The sequence below is a fragment of the Cibotium barometz genome, chromosome 31 (assembly GCF_041138505.1).
Source record: "Cibotium barometz isolate CiBa-2024 chromosome 31, ASM4113850v1, whole genome shotgun sequence".
In the NCBI taxonomy this organism is placed as follows: Eukaryota; Viridiplantae; Streptophyta; class Polypodiopsida; order Cyatheales; family Cibotiaceae; genus Cibotium; species Cibotium barometz.
The window spans coordinates 22,835,367-22,855,994 of NC_141076.1; the positions used below are offsets into that span (position 1 = coordinate 22,835,367).

The 20,628-nt window shown below is 43.0% G+C and overlaps 2 protein-coding genes across 5 annotated transcripts in view; one reads left to right on the forward strand and one right to left on the reverse strand.

Moving 5' to 3' along the window:
- The window catches only part of TERT (telomerase reverse transcriptase), a 79,948-nt gene that overhangs the window by 7,403 nt on the left and 51,917 nt on the right, over positions 1–20,628 (forward strand). For 2 of the 4 annotated variants that reach the window (XM_086824885.1, XM_086824886.1), the window contains 2 exons: positions 16,605–16,682; positions 16,797–16,916. In XM_086824885.1, coding sequence (XP_086681011.1) covers positions 16,605–16,682; positions 16,797–16,916 — 198 coding nt within the window. Of the gene's footprint in view, positions 1–16,604; positions 16,683–16,796; positions 16,917–17,006; positions 17,067–17,869; positions 18,029–20,628 lie in introns of those variants that run through there. The other 2 variants (XM_086824888.1, XM_086824887.1) reach the window with 2 other exon arrangements.
- LOC147620634 (uncharacterized) lies at positions 3,558–7,038 on the reverse strand. Its single transcript, XM_086825505.1, has 4 exons — positions 6,586–7,038; positions 6,125–6,469; positions 5,789–6,001; positions 3,558–5,674 (listed from the first exon to the last, which is right to left on the reverse strand). The coding sequence occupies exons 1-4, from the start codon at positions 7,036–7,038 to the stop codon at positions 4,679–4,681; spliced, it is 2,007 nt and encodes a 668-aa protein (XP_086681631.1). The 3' UTR covers positions 3,558–4,678.

Here is a 20,628-nt window from a genome sequence, read left to right on the forward strand (position 1 = left end):
CCTCTTGTTTTCAACCCTTCTCCCTACGCATGCTATTTATGGTCATTTCCTTTGGCATTATTGGCATCGCCAACCCCACAAATGGCTCTTCTTTTCTCATGATTACACTATCATAAGCACATCATTCAAGATCTGGACTCGCTCTTGGTTTGGATCTTGTTCTTCCGGATTCGGTTTCCTAAGCTACTTTTTTGGAACTCATCTTGGAATTGAAAAGCAACACGACATCTCCTTTCTCAACGATTTTGAATTTTGAGTTCTTGTCCATGTGAAGCTTCCATCTCGTTTGAACCACTTCAGCTGGATGTCCATGCACTGAACAACCGCCTTTGATCCACTTTAGGAGGTGCTCTAACCTATGCTTTGGGTCTTCATCGACACTTCACTAGCTTCGAAAATTTCTAAACTTTCATTGCGTGTGTTTATGTGTATGTGTCATGGATCCTCTGCTCGGGTTGTCCCCTGAAATAAGGCTTTTATGCCTATAAAAAGCTTTGTACTTCTTGAACTTTTAATCATCAATCAATAGAATATCATTGAGTTGTGTATTCTCTTTTTCTCTCATTTAAGCTTTGTTAGATCACTCTCTTTTCCTTGACGATACACCACCATGGAGATTGGACATCATTGGTGTTGAAACTGGCCTTCAGAAACTTGATGGGCGGTGAGCACAACTTAATCACACTTAAAACTCTTTATGAACTGGAAGAATAAACTTGGAAGAAGAAGAAGAAAAATAGGTGGAGCTAGAGTGCTCCTGCACAAGAAACCAATTGGCCCCAAAGCGTGGCGCCCCCGCAGGTATTTATTTATCACTTGAGGTCGGCGTAGCCCTTGTACAACTTCCGAGAAGATATCTCCTTGCTTCACGTAGAAGGAGACTCCTTGAAACTTTCACCCAGATTTGTGTTGTTGGATACAAGAGCCTTGGCCCCCTTTTTATACAAGTTTGGGGGGAAAAGCTATAAGATATCTCCTTGCTTCACGTAGAAGGAGACTCCTTGCTTCACGTAGAAGGAGACTCCTTGAAACTTTCACCCAGATTTGTGTTGAAAACTTCTACAAGTTCTTTTCTCTTTAAAAAAATTTTAAAAAAATTAAAAAAATTACATGGCGAATGCGTTTTGGATTAACATAGCTTTTCTCTTTGTGTTTTTGGCGGCCTGTCGTTTCTCTTCGGGGCTTTTGGGGGTTCGCAGCTGTTTTGTGCGCCAGCTCAACTGCTCGCCGTTTTGTGCTGCAGTTGGCCATCTCTACCATGTCAGTTGCCTCGTGCCATGTCAGCCGCCTCTGCATCAGTCGCCTGTGCCACGTCAGCTGCCTACATCAGCCGCCTATGCCATGTCAGCTACCTGCATCAGCCGACTGTGCCACGTCAGCTGGGCTGTGCTGGCCGGCTATTGCTGCGCAGGGCCTCTACCTGGATGCTCCTGGCAGTGCCACGTCTCCTAGACTGTTGCCGTCTGCTGTGTTGCAGGGCTTGCTACACGGCTGCCCCCCCCTTGGCCACCTCTATGCTGCCCCACAGGCTGCCTTGAGTGCCCAACAAAAGAGAAGAGGTCTCAGCTGCTACACCTGCAACACGGTAATAGAAATACCCAAAAAAACATACATGCACATGTACAAATATATGAGCATGTACACACACACACACCAAGCATGTATCCGCACCCACACGTGTACAAACTTACACATGCACATACAGAGTAAAACACGATCAGTGAATGTTAAACATGCTTAAACATAATCACAGTGCTTAAGAAAAGAGGTAAAATACTCAGTCTTGTAACATACCCCCCTCTTAAAACAAAGCAATCGTCCTCGATTGTTAAGTCAAAGGATCTGCCAAATTGAAACAGAACCTAAGAGACCAATGAGAAAGCTATGTCCTGCCTACTGAAACAGAACATCTAATAACATAAATGAAGAGCATCCACCTCGTGAATAGTCATGTCCCCCTGGATGCTTTACCTGCTCCGCTCATGGCCATCCCACAGGACCCACGATCAGCAGTACATCATGAACATGAGTAAACACTGATGCATATCAAATGAAAGTCTAGAATAGGCGTCCCCATTCTCTCAAAAAGATCCGTATATCCATGAATCAAACCATGTGACTAGTACACATATATCATAGAAGTCCCATAGGTAGATATACTGTCAGTTCAGTATCTCGGGTGTGGTGATAAGAACACCAATCGACCTCTTAGATCTCATCCAAGTGAACTCTGTGACAAGGAAGCGGAGTCACCCCCCTCTTGAGTAACAGGTAGTACTCCAGAATCCACAGTTGAACCTGTTGAAGCACTTTCTAAGGTAGGCTCCAAACCAAAAGCCTTGAGGTAAAGTTTTAGTATCCTCGGTGAATCTGCCAAGTCACCCTCCTCCATCCACTTCAAATCCATAGGTGAATAGTTCACAAACTTCACCAGATATCGACGTGAAACTTTTCCTTTGACTTTTCTTTCTTTATGTGCCAAAATCTGTTCCGGTTGAAGAATCTCATCTAGTTCTTCGACTTTTGGTTGTGGCTCATCAGCCTGATCCGTAGGCACTTCACCTCTAAAAGGTTTAAGAAGACTCACATGGAATGCATTATGAATCCTCTAATGATCTGGTAATTGAAGACGATAAGAAACATCACTCATCTTCTCAATCACCTGAAAAGGCCCATAGTACCGCATGCTCAGTTTAGGATATAAGTGTTGTTTACCCTTCATTTTCCTGAGTCTAGCCTTCTCAAATTTCAAAAGCACCCAATCACCCAAATCAAAAACCAATGATTGACGGTGAAGGTTTGCTGCTTTCCTCTGTTTCTCTTGAGTCCTTTGAAGAGCCAACTTGACCTTCTTGTAAGCCTCATCCATATTCTCCACAAAACGATCTGCCTCGAAGATCTTATCTTTTGTATGCAGGATTGGAGGTACTTTCTTCCCGCCTTCCACAATCTCGAAAGGTGCCTTATGTGTCGAAGTGTGAATGATGTTGTTGTAAGCAAACTCTACCAAAGGAAGATATTTTTCCCACTGCTCCTTATGATCCGAAACATAACACTTTAGAAGATCCAATACAACTGAGTTGGCAATTTCTGATTGCCCATCTGTTTGTGGATGAAAAGGCGATGAGAACTCCAACGAAGTCTTCATGCTCTTGAACAATGCTCTCCAAAATAAACTCGTCATTCAAGGATCTCGGTCACTAACAATAGATGTGGGCATCCCATGGTACTTGAAGATATTTGTTAAAAATATCCTCACCATTTGCTCTGCATTAATCTTCTTCTTGACTGGAATGAAATGGGCCTGCTTACTGAAACGATCCATGATAGTCCAGATGCCATCATTCCCACTGTTTGTCCTAGGAAGATCAAAGATAAAATCCGTAGCAATACTCTCCCACGGTCTATGTGGAATAGGCAAAGGATGAAGTAACCCAGGTGTCTTTTGACGGTCATACTTCACCTATGACAAATGATACAATCACGAACAAAAGTATCAGCATCCCTGCACATACTAGGCCAATAAAAGAATGCCTCCAAAGCTTTTACTGTAGCCTCAATACCACGATGGCTTGCATAAGGCGGAGCATGGCATTTTGTCAAAACCTTCTGCCTCAACTGAATGTGACACAATTTGTCATGCATCATTAAAAATCCTTCTTTGAGAGAATAATGATTAACTCACTCTCCTTTAGTCAAACGATAAAAAATCTGCTCAAAATCTGTGTCATGAGCATACTGTTCTCGCATATCATCAAGTTCATGATGAAAGATAATAGAGACGGCGGCCACATGTGGTTTCCTACACAAGGCATCCGCAACCACATTCTTTTTGCCATCCACATGAACAATGTGAAAGTGAAACATGGACAGAAAGTTTGCCCATCTCATATGCTTCTCTGAGAGCTTGGTTTGAGTAAGGAAGTATCGTAGAGTCTGATGATCACTCTGAACAATGAAATCAGTCCCAAGAAGGTAATGCTTCCAAGTAGAAAGAGCATGAATAACCGCAAGAAGCTCCTTCTCATATACTTGTAGATTCCTTTCTGTTGGTGACAAAGTTCTACTCTCATAAGCAATAACATGTCCATCCTGCATAAGAATAGCTCCAATGCTATTTCCAGATGCATCACACTGTACCGCAAAAGGTTTATGTAGATCTGGTAGAACCAAAACTAGACTAGTGGTAAGCTTTTTCTTAAGTTTGTTGAAGGCTTCCACTTCCTTATTTGCCCATTGAAATTCTACATCCTTTTTGGTCAGGTGATGTAAAGGTGAAGCAATTTCTGCAAAGAATAAGATAAGCCTCCTGTAATATGAACAAAGTCCTAAGAAACTTCTCACATCATGTATAGACTACAAATCCGGCCAATTCTTTATCGCTTCAATTTTCGTTGGATCCATCCTGATGCCATCCTTAGACACACTGTGCCGCCCAAGAAAGTGAATCTCCTACATGAAAAATTCACTCTTCTTTCCATTGACAACCAACTTATGCTTTCTGAGTTCCTCAAACACTTTGGTCAAATGCTCCCGATGCTCCTTCTCTGAATGAGAAAACACAATCATATCATCAAAGAAGGTGCCCACAAAAGCACGGTGGGGTCGGAAAATCCAATCCATCATCCTGTTGAAAGTCACTGGAGCATTCGTAAGACCAAAAGGCATGACAAAAAACTCAAAGTCCGAAAGTTGTTCTGAAGGCCGTCTTGTACACGTCTTCTGGTATGATGTGAATTTGATGGTATCCACTCTTCAGATCAATGCGATTGAAGTAAGCTGCTCCCTGTAACCGATCCAAGATATCATCGATTCGTGGTATAGGGAATCTGTTCTTGATGGTAATCTTATTCAGTGCCCTGTAATCAATGCACATCCGCCAAGAACCATCTTTCTTTTGTACCAAAAGCACTGGTGAACAATAGGGCGAAGAGCTTGGCTGAATCAACCCTTTGTCCAACAGATCACGCACTTGGCTCATAATCTCTTCTTGTTGGGTTGCACTCACCTTATAGGGTGGCTTATTCGGTGGTGAACTTCCAGGAATCAAATCACTCGCATGATCCTCAGGCCTAGCAGGCGGCAATTTCTTCGGCAAAGTCTCTGAAAAACAATCTTGAAAACTTTTGAGAAAATCCATTCTTTCCTTGTCCAACTCAGACATGTTGGAATCTGTGGTATCCTGATTCTCTTTAACAAACACTAAGTAAATAGAAAGATGTTTCTTTATTAAACGAGAAATGGCCGAGGCCGATACAACAGGAATAGATTCTCCTTTAAGCTTTACATCAAGAGTGTGTTCCTTATTCTTGTGAGTGAGAGTGATTTTCCTATTGAAAGTATCTACCACCGCTTTAACTTTATGGCACCAAGGCATACCCAGCAAAACATCACAACCCTCCAACGGCATAATGTAGAAATCATCCTCTCTGTCCGTGTAAGTCTGCACACTGAGACGTAGTTTCCCAATGATTGGTGCAACCTCAACCGAATGTCCAGGACAAGCTAAAGTAGCCTCATGCAACACACCCATCTCTTCTGGTTTGATGCCCAACTTTGCCGCAAGCTTGGGGGTGATGAAGTTTGCATGAGCCCGAGGATCGAAAAAGATCAAAACCTCCTGATCTCGAAGTCTTCCCCATGATTTGCACAACTCTGAAGATGCATCCCCTTGCTTCAACCCTATAAGTCAGGTACTAGTCCAGCATACGGTTTTTGTTTCTTTGCTTTAGGCTCTTCCTGTGAATCATCTGCGTTTTTAAGTGCTCTCTTCGGACACCTATAGTACCGATGTCCCTCTTCTCCACAAAAGAAACATTTGTTGGAACTTGGCAGCTATAAGTTCTTTCTTTTCTTCATTTGCTCTTTGAGGTAAGGGCTGAAATTTCCTCTTCTTGGATTGCCCCTTCTCTCGTGGTTTAGTGTCTTTGGTATCCTTTGACTCCTTTGCCTCTTTAGATGCTTTCTTTGAGAAGAGACGTTGATCCTTGAATCCTGACATCTGACCAGTAAGCATGGCATATCCAGTCTAAGCATTTTCTATCATCTGAGTCATATTGGTGACCTTTGTTTTAATGCAATAGTCACGAAGCTCCTTGGGTAACCCACAGCAATACGTCTCTACCTGCTCAACTAGTGACATTGGCCTAAAGGATGTGACCGGTAGCAAAGCATCCCAAAATTTCTTGTTATATTCTTCTAGATTGCTACAGTCTCTGGAATCTAATCGATGCCAAGCCGTCATAACATCCATCTCAAAAGTCGGTGTCAACCATAAAGAAGAGAAGATTTGTTTGAACTCCACCCAAGTGCTTGGTGCTATTCCCTGATGAAGAAGTGTCGACCACCATTGAAGAGCATTTCCCTTTAGGAAAGAAGCTGCCTTCCGTACCTTAGATGCCTCTGTGAAGTTACCACCAGAAAATGCCGCATCAAACTGTTGAATGAAGGTGAGAGCCTTCAAACGATCCTTTGCACCACTAAAAGTATCAAACTTTACTGCAGCACTACCCTCTTTATAATCTTTTGGCTTCTCGCCCGGACCAGATTACCATAGGGATGTGGTTTGAGAAAAGAATTGCCCACAGCATTAGACCCCATGCCCATCGTACCACCTCCCATACCAGGCATACCAAAAGCACTTCCGCCACCACCACCATAAGTTCCATACGTACCTCTTGGCATACCTCCAAACATTCCTCCATACATACCTAGCTGCATACCATAGCTCCCAGTCATGCCCATGTTGGGTACACCCGTCATGGAATGAAAGACAGAGCCTCCGCCAAAGTAACCAGGATGAGAAGTATTAGGAAGGTTTCCATAGGTAGGTGGGGGAAAAGAAGAAGAAGAATCAGGGTGTGGCTGAAAATTTTGGTAGATGGGAGCCGAATGTTGAGGCTTAGCTTTCTTCCATGGTTTAGAATCAACTTTGAAGTTTTCTGGAAAATGTGAGTCCTTCGCGAGTTCCATTAATCCCTCCATCAAGCTCTGCATCTTTGCTTTATAGGTGGCATCATCATCTTCAAATTCTAGCATATCGGGAGGTATTTCTTGCTCGCTTTCCTAATCTTCTTCGAAGTAGTCGTCCTCTTCTAAAGATAAATCCTTCATCTCTGCACTAGTTCGAGCCATAGTATTAAATGTGTCGACCACAGGCTTGTCCTCTTGAAAAAGTTGACGATGGATCCCGGCAATGGAACCTTGAAACCGGCCTTCAAAAACTTGACGGGCGGTGAGCACAACTTAATCACACTTAAAACTCTTTATGAACTGGAAGAATAAACTTGGAAGAAGAAGAAGAAAAATAGGTGGAGCTAGAGTGCTCCTGCACAAGAAACCAATTGGCTCCAAAGCGTGGTGCCCCCGTAGGTATTTATCACTTGAAGTCGGCGTAGCCCTTGTACAACTTTCGAGAAGATATCTCCTTGCTTCACGTAGAAAGAGACTCCTTGAAACTTTCACCACCCAGATTTGTGTTGTTGGATACAAGAGCCTTTGGCCCCCTTTTTATACAAGTTTGGGGTGAAAAGCATAGCTTTTTCCCCTTTAGAAGAAAACTTCTACGAGTGCTTTTCTCTTTTTCTTTTTTTTTTAAAATTAAAAAAATTACATGGCAAATGTGTTTTGGATTAACGTAGCTTTTCTCTTCGCGTGCCTGCATCAAGCGCCTGTGCCACGTCAGCTGGGCTGCGTTGGCTGCTGGCCAACTATTGCTGTGCAAGGCTTCTACCCGGCTGTGCCATGTGGCAGTGCCACGTCTCCTAGACTGCTGCCCGTCTGCTGCGCTGCAGGGCTTGCTACACGGCTGCCCCCCCCCCCCCCCCCCCCCCCCCCCTTGGCCACCTCTATGTTGCCCCACAAGCTGCCTTGAGTGCCCAACAAAAGAGAAGAGGTCTCAGCTGCTGCACCTGCAACACGGTAAGAGAAATACCCAAAAACACATACATGCACATGTACAAATATATGAGCATGCACACACATGTACACACACCCACCAAGCATGTATCTGCACCCACACACGTACAAACTTACACATGCACATACAGAGTAAAACATGATCAGTGAATGTTAAACATGCTTAAACATAATCACAATGGTTAAGAAAAGAGGTAAAATACTTAGTCCTGTAACAGTTACAAGTGCTTCTACAATCGTGTATAGTTTAGCCCAACTCTTGGTCTTCCAAAGGTCTTGTGTTTGGCTTATCTATAGCCCAAAGTCGGTCATTCTCTTCAAAGTAATAAAGCAAATACTCCTAGCAATAGGAGGGGCCCCTTCAGTGGGTAATTTGGGATCCAATAAGGTGTATAGATCTCTCTCTCTCTCTCTCTCTCTCTCTCTCTCTCTCTCTCTCTCTCATCTCTTAAAGTGTGAAGTGATAAAGTGGATTGCTAAAGACTCGTGAAACTCAGGAAAAAGAAGGCGGTGTGAGACTTTGTGTGATAGGATTCTACATCTACGCATAATTCCGTTGTATGTTACATTGGTATCACATTCAGCTTGTCCACACACACCGCATCCTAGCATGAGAGCATCCTTGGATGGTCATACTTCGCTCTGGCATGACCACCGACTTCAGTAAAATGTCTATAGAGGAGAGTACACATTAGCAGGAAGACATCTCCCTCGAAGGAGACCATGCTCTTCCACCAACAGCAAATACCATAGCTCTACTCCGAGCATAAAATCAACTTCTCATGGAGCGTCTCCAACTCTTGGAGGTAACCGTAGCAAAACCCACTCCACTAGCTACCCCCGACTTCATCTCCCTCTTCTTTCAAATGGAACAACAAAGACGAGAGGATGAGGCTAGACTGCCGGAAGAAAAAACTAAAGTAGAAGCAAGAAAACAACAAGAAAAAGTAGACAGACAAGACTCAACGTAGGCGGGATGAAGACCGACGTTAGGCTGAACTTGCAACTCGGGAGCAGAAAAGGAGGCCATGCATTTGCAATTTCAGCACACCCTCTCTTCATTTTTCCCACCCATAGGTGCCACCAGCCAGACTCCTGTGACATCAACGACCGTCATCCAAACTCAACTAAATTTTATTAAGTATGATGGTAAGTGTTATCATTTAGTTGTCAATCAATTTATTCATTAGTTTAATGTATATTTTTCTTCGGCAAAGCTAACAAATCCTCAAGATAAAGTCCACGTAAAGGCTCCCCACCTTATGGATTAGGCAGTCACTTGGTGGCAACATTGGTCTAGTCTACATACAGACCAAACCACAGGTGTCACAGCGTTTTGCTGGGATACCTTTGTCCATGATCTATGCCATGAGAGACTTGTGGGACTAGAGGAAAAGAAAATGCCATGGTCCCACTTCCGCATAAATATAACGTGCTTCGCTTGCGGGGAACGAGAGGGCCCTTGAATACGAGCCTAAGTAGCCATGAGAGTATGGATGATATCACCCCATATAGTACTAATGCACTGAGACCAAAAGATTTGGACACCCTCAATAGCCTCTTTGCATCTAGCTCTCCAGATCTACCATGTTGTAATACTGGCAACAATCTCCCAACTGGTGTTAATCCTCTGTATAATTAGAGTGAGGGACATCCTGCAACAAACCATGCTGGGCAATACCTCTACGAATGAAAATAGCAGAGTTTGTACCACTACCCTCGTAAAAAAGCTGCGGAAGCAATTGCCCCCCAAGTCACATGCATGGCGCGGCCACTCAATTTGTCCATAAATGGGCTATAGAACCCCAAATAAGATGTGCAGTGTTGCATCTCCATAAACAATATTGTATAGTCTCAGAATTTGCCGCAGATCTCGGGTAGGTTAGTGCTACACTGAAGACCGATCTCCAGTGATTGGTGGGAAGACCACCATGTAAAAATAACCAAAAGAAATGAGAGATCTAACTTCTCCTATATGAATGCCAAAGCCTATGCTAATATCTGCGCTGTATTGTTGGAGAGATATCATAACTCTCCCAATGAGGCGTGAGAGTAGGGATCCTATGCATCTGTCGAGTGAGGAGAAGCCTGGCATTCTGGAGCGTGAAACTGAAAAAGGGAAGGCTTTTCAATGGATCGAAGGCATCAATCCACTCCCTCAATCCCACTAAAGATATGCGATAAGACTACCACCATATAGCCACAAACACCAAGAGCCATGAGTCACTATCTAAGGAGAAGGGTCAATGAACCAATGCTTCCTCAAACGATCAACAATCCTCATTGGACTAAGCCTAGTATCTAGTTTTATGATCCCCTCCATGCTACATCTCCTCAATCTTTCTCTAGGCATGAAAGAATAAACAATGCAATCTGTAGCCTCCTGGCCCGGGAGAGCAATGACTTGTAGAGGTATGCCTATCCTCGAAAAGACTAGTAGTCAACTCAGATGATAGTCTCCATGAAAGGTTCCAGAGAGCCGTTCATGCGGAATAGCTGTATCAATTTGATCAATACGTATGCGAGAGCCCCTAAGATGCTGAATGGATGCAACCCTCCGATCTTTCGGAAGACTATTAAGGGTCTTCCAAGCAAGAACTGTGTATGCACATCTCTCCCATCGTGACCACTGCATGTAACGAGATGCACCAAGTGGCCGACCAGCCTCATCCCTGATGAGCTTGTTTCACATAATAGGTTGTTGGTTAGCCTCATCCAAAGACCTAGGAAGCCTTTGTCGCAAAAATGGTCTCATGCTTCTCCATGCTCTAACAATGGGTGCAATAAAAGGGGAAGATGGTGCCCTGACATCAGCCTGTGTGAACAAAAACCATGTGCTAGGCTGCCAATCTCTCCCAACACAGGGTGTACATCCGGAAATCTGAGACAAGAAAAAATCCTTCCAAGGTTCAGTACCTTGTAGGATACCTCTGACCACAAGTTTGCAGAGCAATGCCCTGGACTGAACATCCGGATCAATAATATTCAGCCACCCCTCTCGTCTGGGCTGAACAACTGTAAGCTGAGCTACCTTGGCACGACTGTCTGTGGTGCCATCCAAACCCAACCAAAGAAAATTGCGGATCAATCTCTGCAATTGACCAATGCACGCATGAAAGAAGCACCAACAAGAGGCAATAAACCATTTTGTATCTACTTAATTATTAATACAATCAACCGTCAACGCCTTCACTCTTTGATTGGTGTATTTTGTTAATATGACTCAAAAGCTTACCATTTTATGTAAATTTGTGCTCATTTTGATGTACTTCCAAAGTAGAATAAGTGTAGAGTAGAAAAACTTTAAAAAAAAGTCTTTTTTGAGTGCAGTTCCCTCCCCCGTCCCCGTTCCCTACTTATGGCCGTCCCCCGTCCCGTCCCCGTCCCCGTCCCCCGTTCCTTGTGACTATGAGGGGAAGGCTATGAGGGATGGCTGCATGGGAATGCCCCAGGTTACTGTTTGGGCAACGGTCACATTTTTTATCGTTTTTTTCTGGCCGTTTGGGGGGGGCTTTTCGTGGGCCTTTAACCTTGGCCCATAGGCCTTGAGCCTTTGAGCCTTTGAGGCTTTGGGCCTTGGCCTCTCTCTTGCCTCCCTCCCTATAAGAAGACACACACACACACGCTCCCTCTCACACTTCAAGCTTAAGGTTCACACACACTTTTTTTTTTTGGTAAAACCAGTTGAAATTGCATTATATCATGAATGTACAAAAGGGTCAGGCATCAGGAGGATGTCTAAACCCTAGAACTCAAAAAACAGCAGTAACAAAGTTCTATGCAAGAGCAGGGCAGTGCTCAAGAAAAGAGCCTATGCCCTATCTATCAGAAACAGTAAAAGAAAAGCTGAACACAAGAAACATCCAAATCTCCCTCATGCACGGCATCATATAAAGACTGCCGCAACGAGGCTCGGAAGAATTCATAAGGCTGCTGAAGGGGTGAATTCAGATATGTATAATTTCGCTGTAGCCAGAGGGTCCACAAGGCCCAATATCTGATCCAATGGAAAAAAAGAGAATACTGTGACAATGAAGCTGATAAGGTGCCAAACATCCAGAAAAACTTGTAGAATCTGTGTGCAGGAAATCTGAGAGATAAGAAATAGGAGATCTTGTCTAGAAGGATTCTGGAACATGAACAAGACCACAATAAATGCGGAACACTCTCAGTAGTATGATGACATCTTGGACAAATAGGAGAGGCAATCCTTCTTTGAGCCAATTTCACTCCCACTGGAAAAATACCAACAATGCATCTCCAGAGAAAGAGTCTCTGTTTCAGTGGCATTTTCAACTTCCATATCAAAGTCAGTTTTGCTTTCCACCAAGCTAAAGACTTATCCAGATGCCAAAGAGAATTAGCATGTTGAGCAATCCATGGAGGAGGTAATATCAATCGATAAGCCTGTATAGAAGTCAACTGATGCAAAGATTGAGAGGATAATCTTGAGCCAGAAGACTGAAGATGCCAATCTTGAAGCCTGTCTCTTACATCCAATGTTGGAATCGGAATGAAAGGGTGTAAGAGATCTGCAATAACTTTCCATATAGATCTATGATGCATCCCAAGATTGTATTGTTGGCAAGCTGCCGGAAAAGAAAGAATTTGCCCTGTAGTATCCACTACATCATCGATGAAGCGGATGCCCAATTTCATAAGATTGTAAGCTCTGATTGGTTGTTGTACAGCAAGGGGAGAGTAAAAAACAGCACTCCAATGTATGCTTTCCATTCGAAGCGAGGAAGCTATAGAAGCAGGATGGGGAGACCATTTGATGCGGGAGAGCACTTTCTTCCAATCCTGAATCAAGGAAGTAGAAAATGGACAACCAGGGATTTTACCTTGAAATTTGCCAAGCACTACTTCGGATGGATCAACCAACCAGTGACCATAAGCATTGGTGCGCATACGACCACACAGAATAGCCAACATGATAGACCAAGGCTGTTCTTGCTGAAAGAAGGTTTTGAGCATAGTGATCTTTCTTGCCAGCACATGAAATTTGATGTTTATAATATTCAAACCACCATGCATTTTTGGCGAGCAAAGCAGGTCCATTTTGAGCAGCCTTAAAGCTTTTTTATGAAGCTTAGTTTTCCAAAAAATTTCCATGGCTTGAGACATAAAAGAAGAAAGATCTCGAGATGACCAATGTAATAGAGGAAGGTAGAATTGAACATAAGCCAGAACAATGGACTGAACAATTCGAAGCCGTACATGTAATGGCCAAGTGGAGATCTTCCAATATTCTAATTTGTCCTTAATTTTGTTTAGCACCCAAGATATTTGTTGCTTATTTCTGATTTTCCAGCCAATGGGATAGCCCAAGTGTCTTACTATGCTTTCCGGATAAATAATCTGGCCAGGCCACAAGATAGCATGCCAATCACAATGCTTGAGAGGTAAAAGTTTCGATTTCTGAAAATTAATCTTTAAACCAGCTGCCAACCCAAAATCTGAAAGAGTATCCATCAATAGACGAAGCTCCACAGGACTGTTCTTTGGCATGAAGAATGAATCATCTGCATAAGCCTATGCAATGAAAGGCCGTGAACCAGAAATCTGAAGCCCCTCTAACTGTCTAGTATCAACCAGATGATCCATGTAAAGAAGCAAAGGATGCGAAGCAATAGCATAGAACAGAGCACTGAGAGGGCATCCCTGTCGAACTGATCGTTCTAGAGTCCAAGACTCAGATAAATGTTTCCCTATAAAGCATTGAGCAGTGGAATCTGAGTAAAGCCAGTATATGACATTAACTGGCTTTGGCCCAAAACCAAGTTTAGACATGATTTGAGAAACATAATCCCACTGCACCGTATCAAATGCCTTTGCCACATCCACCTGCATGACCAAGACATCTTGAGCAGAGTATTTTGCATATTCCATTGCAATGAGAGTATTGGAGATATTATCATGTATATGCCTTCTTGGAACAAAACCATATTGCCTGGGATGAAGTCCATCATGAAGGATATCCTTTATCCGGTGTACCAGCATTTTAGCAATAAGTTTATATATAACAGGCATCAAAGTGATAGGCCTCCAGTCATCCATTGTTTCACACAGAGGTTTTTTGGGCAGAAGCTTAACCAGACCATGTTTCCAAGCTAAGGGAAGATGTTGATGCTGCCAGGCTACATTAACGAGCTTCAAGATTGGACCCTTCAAATCAGCCCAGAAGGCTACAAAAAATTCAACTGTCAAACCATCCCAACCTGGGGATTTATGTTTACCCAAATGCTTGAGGGCTTCATCCAATTCTGTATCCAAAAAGGACATTTCCAGCATCGAAGCTTTTTGCAAAGAAACAATAGGAGAAACAAGCTCAATAAATTTGCTCCGAGCCAATGCAGCCTGAGATGTAGAAGAAGATGGTAGAGAAAAAAGAAGCCGAAAATGATCCAGGCATTGTTTTTCTAACTGAGATAGAGACTGGGTCCAAAGACCATCCGATTTCCTGATTCTCATGATAGATTGACTTTGTCTGTACGCGTGTAAATTTCGAAAGAAAGATTTCGAGGAGCAGCCCTTATCCAGCATAGGTTTAACTCTAGCCCTTGTCTGCCATTTGGAAAGCTTGCGTTTATCATTAGCATCAATTATGATAAGGTTCACACACACACACACACACTCTCTCCCTCAAGCAGCAAGTCTCAAGGGCCAAGGTCTCAAGTTTCAAGCTCTCACACAAGCAAGCTCTAGCCTCTCAAGACTCACACTCTCTCCCTCACACACACACACACACACACACACACACACACACACACACACACACACACACACACCCTCATACTCAAGTTCTCCATTAACTTTCAAGGCTCAAGCCTCACTCACTCTCTCTCTCTCAAGCTATCAAGTGACAAGGAGGCATCCATCATCCATGACATCCTCCTCACGTGGCGGCGGCACTTCAAGTTCCCGTAGAAGGACGACGGGATGGACATGGTGGGATGAGGTCAATCACACCCCATCCCCTCATGGAGGTGGTGCATGGCCATGGGCATGCAAGCTTTGCCCGTATGGGCGAGTGGGTGGCGCTGACAAAGTAATTTTTAAGTGCCGTTCCTACCCCGTTCCCGTTCCCGTTACCTACATACGGCCGTCCCCCGTTACCGTCCCCTGTTACCGTCCCCCGTCCCTTGTGACTGTGCTGCAAGGTGATTGAGGATCCAACATTCCCTCTGCGGAGACCATCCGATACATCTGGATGGATATCATACACTCCCTTCAAGGGAATGGGAGCACCTCATAGGCGACTCTGATAGGATGCAGGAGCAGCGTGCAGTTTTTCTACTTACCTGGAGCCACAGCCCATTCCTCAGTATGGGGTCAGACTACCCGACTTGGCACTACAGGCCCTCACTAGTGTGGTTTCCCTCCCCCTCCCCCCTAATGTAGCCTCCCTCCAAGAGCGGCCAGCCGGAGAGGGAGCCCCCCCCTTGTCTTTATGTTTATACCTCTCTTTTTGCTTTGTAGTAGTTCTCTTTCATGGATGTTTTCTTTTATGACTAATGAAGAGGGGAAAAAAAAGGCTACAAATGCTGCACAATCTTGTGCTTCCCCTTTGTCTATCAGCTTTAAAGCTCCAAAACTCAAATGTGTGATTCTGGCATGTGCCTTTTCTTAAGGACTTCTTCACTTTGACTAATGATTTGCCAGTTTTGTTAATGCTCCATGAAATTGCTCATGCCTAAGCGTCATGACACCTTGCCTCTGGATTACGAGTATTCTCCACCTTTGCATACTCTTGCAGGTATTCTCCAGCTTGGAATACATTAAAATGAGATTGCACTTCATAGCAAGGGTGGCAGCAGATACATAGGATGATTTTGCAGAATTCATTGATATGTTTAGAGCTCCTCCCTACTGCAGTTGTGGGATAGAGAAGCAAACATTTGTTTGCAGGACCCCTTTAGACACATGATATTGAGTGTATCGTACACATGATACCCTAGTGTAGATACTCAAGTGTATTTTGGAGATTCTAAATGTTTGGTTAATCTCTGACCTGCCATTATAATGGACAAGAGCAGAGCAATATCTTTATCAAGTCTAGTTATTCTTTTACCACCAGCACAAAGAAGGAACTCATCCTCATCTGCATATAGCTGCAAATATTGAGAAATAAATAAATGTAATGTTCCTGAATAACACCTCAATGGAGACTCGAGAGTGCAGACCTAGGAGGAAGTGTGGTGACATAAAATGGAGAAGAGGGAAGCATTGGTGGAGAAAATAGATGGCCTAGAACTCTGCTCAAAGGAGAGTATAATGATGTTGAAAGTACGAGAAAGGACGAATTCGTACCTCTAACCATCCATGCCTGATGAAGTGGGTTCTACTTCATTTGAAAGTGGTTCCAAATTCAATCGCTTATTAAAGTTTTATAGGTAAATGTACTCTATTAATCAGGCAAGGAAGGCTATGGGAGCTTAAGTTGTTAAATAAGTCATTCTTATCTTTTTATTGGAATGATGAATTGTGTGTGAACAGTCAAGAAGCAGAGGAACATCGGATAAACTATGAAGGCATCTCAAACAATGCTTTTTTTTTGCCAAGAACAAGCAAATATTCATCTATTCTGCAAATGTTTTGTTCCAATGGCTAATTGGGTCCTTTATCAAATCGTTCTCCTTGTGGATTTAAATTGCTTTTTGATTGTGACTTGGTACTGCTTGCAGGTTATTGAGAGAGTGATACAGGTACAATTTCGGCAAAGGAAGAATGTTTCAAACGTACTTTGTTTTGGTTATCAACAGGTGTCAGCAGCTTCAGATAACTCTTACCATACTTTGAGATTTAGTCATTTGGAATGCAACGTGTAAGCCACAAACTGCTCATGTTACTTTTTTGCTGGCTCAATGTATTTGCAGCCCCGGCCAAGATCTTTTTTGGAAACAGAGAGAATTGCACCTGCTGGCCTGGCTTGTGTGTCTGACAATGCTGCGGTCACGGTCTTGAACTCTCAAACATGGAGGACCATTCATGCTAGGGTATATACAAAGCCAAGTTTGAGCTGCTTTCTGTTTTTTCAAAACGTTGTACTGCAAGGAGCTTTTCTTATGCAGTGTGCTGTATGTCAGGCCTCGGGAAAAGATAATAACTTGGATCCAACAAAGTAACGCTTTGAAGTCAAATAAAAGGTGTAACTTATGAAATGTATGTGCATGTGCACCCATGCACCTCCTTCCAAACACAGACATGCACACACACAAACCTGCATGGCCATGATGATGGAGAATTGTCCTTTCAAGAGCTTTGACACTGTAGTACTTGAAATGCCACAAGTCATCCCAAGGCATTAGCGTAGTGGCTAGAGCCCACAACTCTTGATGGGAAGGTCATGGGTCAAAAACCTCTTGGGGGATGCCCTTCTTGTAAAGAGCCCGATGTATGGCAGTATAATTATGTAGGATGTGCTTATTTATAAATGTAGCCTCTTCATAAGACCATAATCTTTTTTTTGGAGCAAAGTTTCTTTTCCCGAATTGTGTAGTTATGACTTAGCTGCATGCAATTTTTGAATATAAAAGTAGTTTCTTTTCAACTTTTTATAGTATAACTGTGGGAGTTAATGGGAGAAAGGAATTTTAAAGTCTTCAAAGGACGTTGAAATTTTCTCTGTACTCTGCTCTGGCCACATGTGATGTTTAATCTTGCAAGAAGTTGTTGCTTGTCCTAAGTAAGATATATCCTGTAGTTTTTTCACCTAACCTCTTAAATTTTGCAGGTCTTGGGTTGGGGTTTCGTTCCCCATTGGGACAGCTGCTCATATCAAAGGACCAAATTGTTTTTGTTTAGCCATGATTAATGGTCACCGAATTTAAAATCTGTTTGTTCTGAGCAGAGAGAGGTGTGCTGGTTAGCTACCTTTGCAAGGGCCTGCTCCTGTGAAAAATGGCAGATGGATATTTGATCCCTGAGAGCCAGCAAGGAGAGCATCCACAGAGAAGGCAGTTATCTCAATATAAAACATGACAGGCTGGGAAGTTCCCTTCTTTGGCTGACAAGGGAAAATTAAGATGGTGTTGGAGCTAAGCCACTTTCTGAAGGGGTAGAAGTCATCCATGCTGGTGGAATATCTAGTCAAATGTCCCGTTTAAAGGTCAATCTAACCTTGGTCAAAGCTGGTTCTCACCATTGACGATAATCAACTACCCACAGCTTCATCATGACATGAAACTAGTCAAAGACAAGGCGACATTTTTATTTTACACGATGAGAACATTGTTTTGATACCCTTATTGATGGGTTTGGTGAAATCTTACTAGAGAAAAGTTGAAAATATCTTTGATTTTAAAAGGTGAGGTTTTCTAGACAAATCGAAGGCAATTATGTAGCTCCTTGGGAGCCTATAAAAAGGATCTTGGAGCGTACACTTGTTGGGTTACTAGATAGGAGTGGATATTAGTCCATCTCAGTAATTTGCATGTGTGTTGGAGGGCACTGGAAAAAAGAAGTATTAGAGCGTAGTGAAGCTTGATCTAGCTTCTAGAGTAGTAATTGTGAATAAGGTATATGGAGAACTACTAGGCTGTATGAGACCTTTCTCATTCACTTGATCCTCGAATTTCTTTACTCATCAGAGAATCGGTGAAGACGTGGCCATTCTTGAAACACATCCTTTGAGATATACGTCCTCCTTTGTTCGGCCGTGAGGTGAGAAGTTGCAACCTCTGGCATATTTTCTTTGGCATGATCCTTGTTGCCATTGGATGGTTCATTTTTCCGAAGTATCCGGACTGTATCTCCCCAAGTCTTCACTTTGCCATTCACCAATTGGAAGTGGAAATCTGTAACTGCATGGTCATAGCAAGCTTTCTGGTTGGCTTTTAAAGACTGCTTCGGTGCTCTATATGTTGTTATGCCTTTATTTACGATCTCATTGTATCCAGCTCGCAAATCATGAAGCTTTTTTTGTATAGTAGTATTCTTGCGACGCAATTCCTTTGAAGTCGTAGTAGACTTCCATATCAATGCGGTTGTATGGTTCAATTAGGCAACTACCAAGATCTCAGGGTTTCAGGACCATTTAGAATGGAGACAGTGATCTAATAGTACTGTAACGGGGTTTTGCTCGCAAGATCTTCAATAATACACTTAATCAACAAGAAGACTATGCAAGCATTATAAGCATAGCACTGCGGGGTGCTTTCATATGTAGACAATCCCTTGGGGACCAAACTATGATTTGATCCCCCCATTCAGCTATTCTTTTATCCCATATATTGGATACAATTCTTTGCAGAGGCACACACAATCCTGATGCGCACACAATAAATCAATACCATTTACCTGTGGTTGGTGACGAGGATGTCCCTGGTTCTGCTCCCAATAAGTTTGGATTGTTTCCACAATCTAGAAACACAACTTTTAGAAAAACAACAGGTCTTCAGGATGTCCGTTTCCGCTTTCTTTTCCTAGTATGCTTGGATTGTTTTCACAATCCGTGTTCCTTAATTCCAGAAAAGCAACAAATTGTTACTTTGTCTTTACAACAACCCACATGCACACCCCTGTTCTTTCATTTTCAGCAACCACACACAGCCGTCAAAGTTGTCCAATCTGTCTGCTTAGCTGCGTCAGATTTGTCTATGGTTTCGCCAAGTGGGTAAGACAGTAGTTGCGTCAAATCTATTCGTACAACTGTGTTGGATTTTCCCGTACAGCCATTAGACCCATCAGATCCATCTTTACAGATGTGCCAGACTTGTCAGATCTGCCTGTAGAGATGGGCCAGACATGTCGTAATTTTCCATACATCTGAGAACGTGCTAGATCTGTCTGTAAGCTGCAGCATAGAGTTCAGCTTTGACTTCCTTTCATGATTGAAATGGAAGCTCCTTCCTTCGTCTTTCGGTCTCCGATCTGGGCAACAGCAGTATGGTGATGTTCTAAAAGAAGAAAAGCTGGGGAACTGATTACCAAGGAAAAGCGGAGCGCTTGAGGGGCTAGGGCTCCACGCTTTTGGGCAAGTGGGAAGCTACGTGTGACTCATGGGAGGGCTGGCTCGCTTTATAACCTGTAAATCAGAAGGAATGCATGGAAACAGAAAGCTAGTAATAATGTATCTTTTACACGATCTTGTAAAAATATAATAAACTTTGTGGCTTTCACACATATTATTATTTATAAATATTGGGTGCCCAGGATGGCCATACCCTTCCTTCCACCTTCGTAGACACTTCATAGGCATTAAATTCCAAGCAATGTCCATGCATAGAAATCAATTCGCTGTTCATACGTGACCTTCAATCCTCATGAATTGACCACAATGAAGAGCTTTTTGCACATGCAGAAATGATGGTCTTTCATCTTGCAGAGCATTGTCTTCAATTGCCCATTCAACTTACAGGCATCTCCATCTATTCTTACAACACATCAAATCGAATCTGAACTTGCTGGGTTAGACTTCACTCACCGTAGTGTGTTCTAGTAATGATAATCAAACAAGAGGCGTTGTCCCGTAGTGACCCTATTGGTGACACTGTAGATGGAGAAAAGGGGTGGAATGCGCAGGAAGGGGAAAGGATTCCTCATTTTCCACATCCATCTGCATCAACTTATGATGCATCTTTATCGTTCAGACAATGCAATTTATGATATCCTAAGGCCAATGCAGTGCAAGTTTTGGCAAGACTCTTACCAAAGCTTGCACAGGAAATCACTCTCTAAATAGCAACAATTGGCACTAGTTTATCGGTC

Bases quoted from the DNA above. Each gene is read 5' to 3' on its own strand.
- LOC147620634 (XM_086825505.1), bottom strand. From the start codon at position 7,038: ATGCTAGAATTTGAAGATGATGATGCCACCTATAAAGCAAAGATGCAG. The intron at 6,470-6,585 runs GTGGGCAATTCT...AGTGGTGCAAAG, and splicing joins TGGGCATGGGGTCTAATGCT to GATCGTTTGAAGGCTCTCAC. The intron at 5,675-5,788 runs GTACTATAGGTG...ATAGGGTTGAAG, and splicing joins TGTGGAGAAGAGGGACATCG to CAAGGGGATGCATCTTCAGA.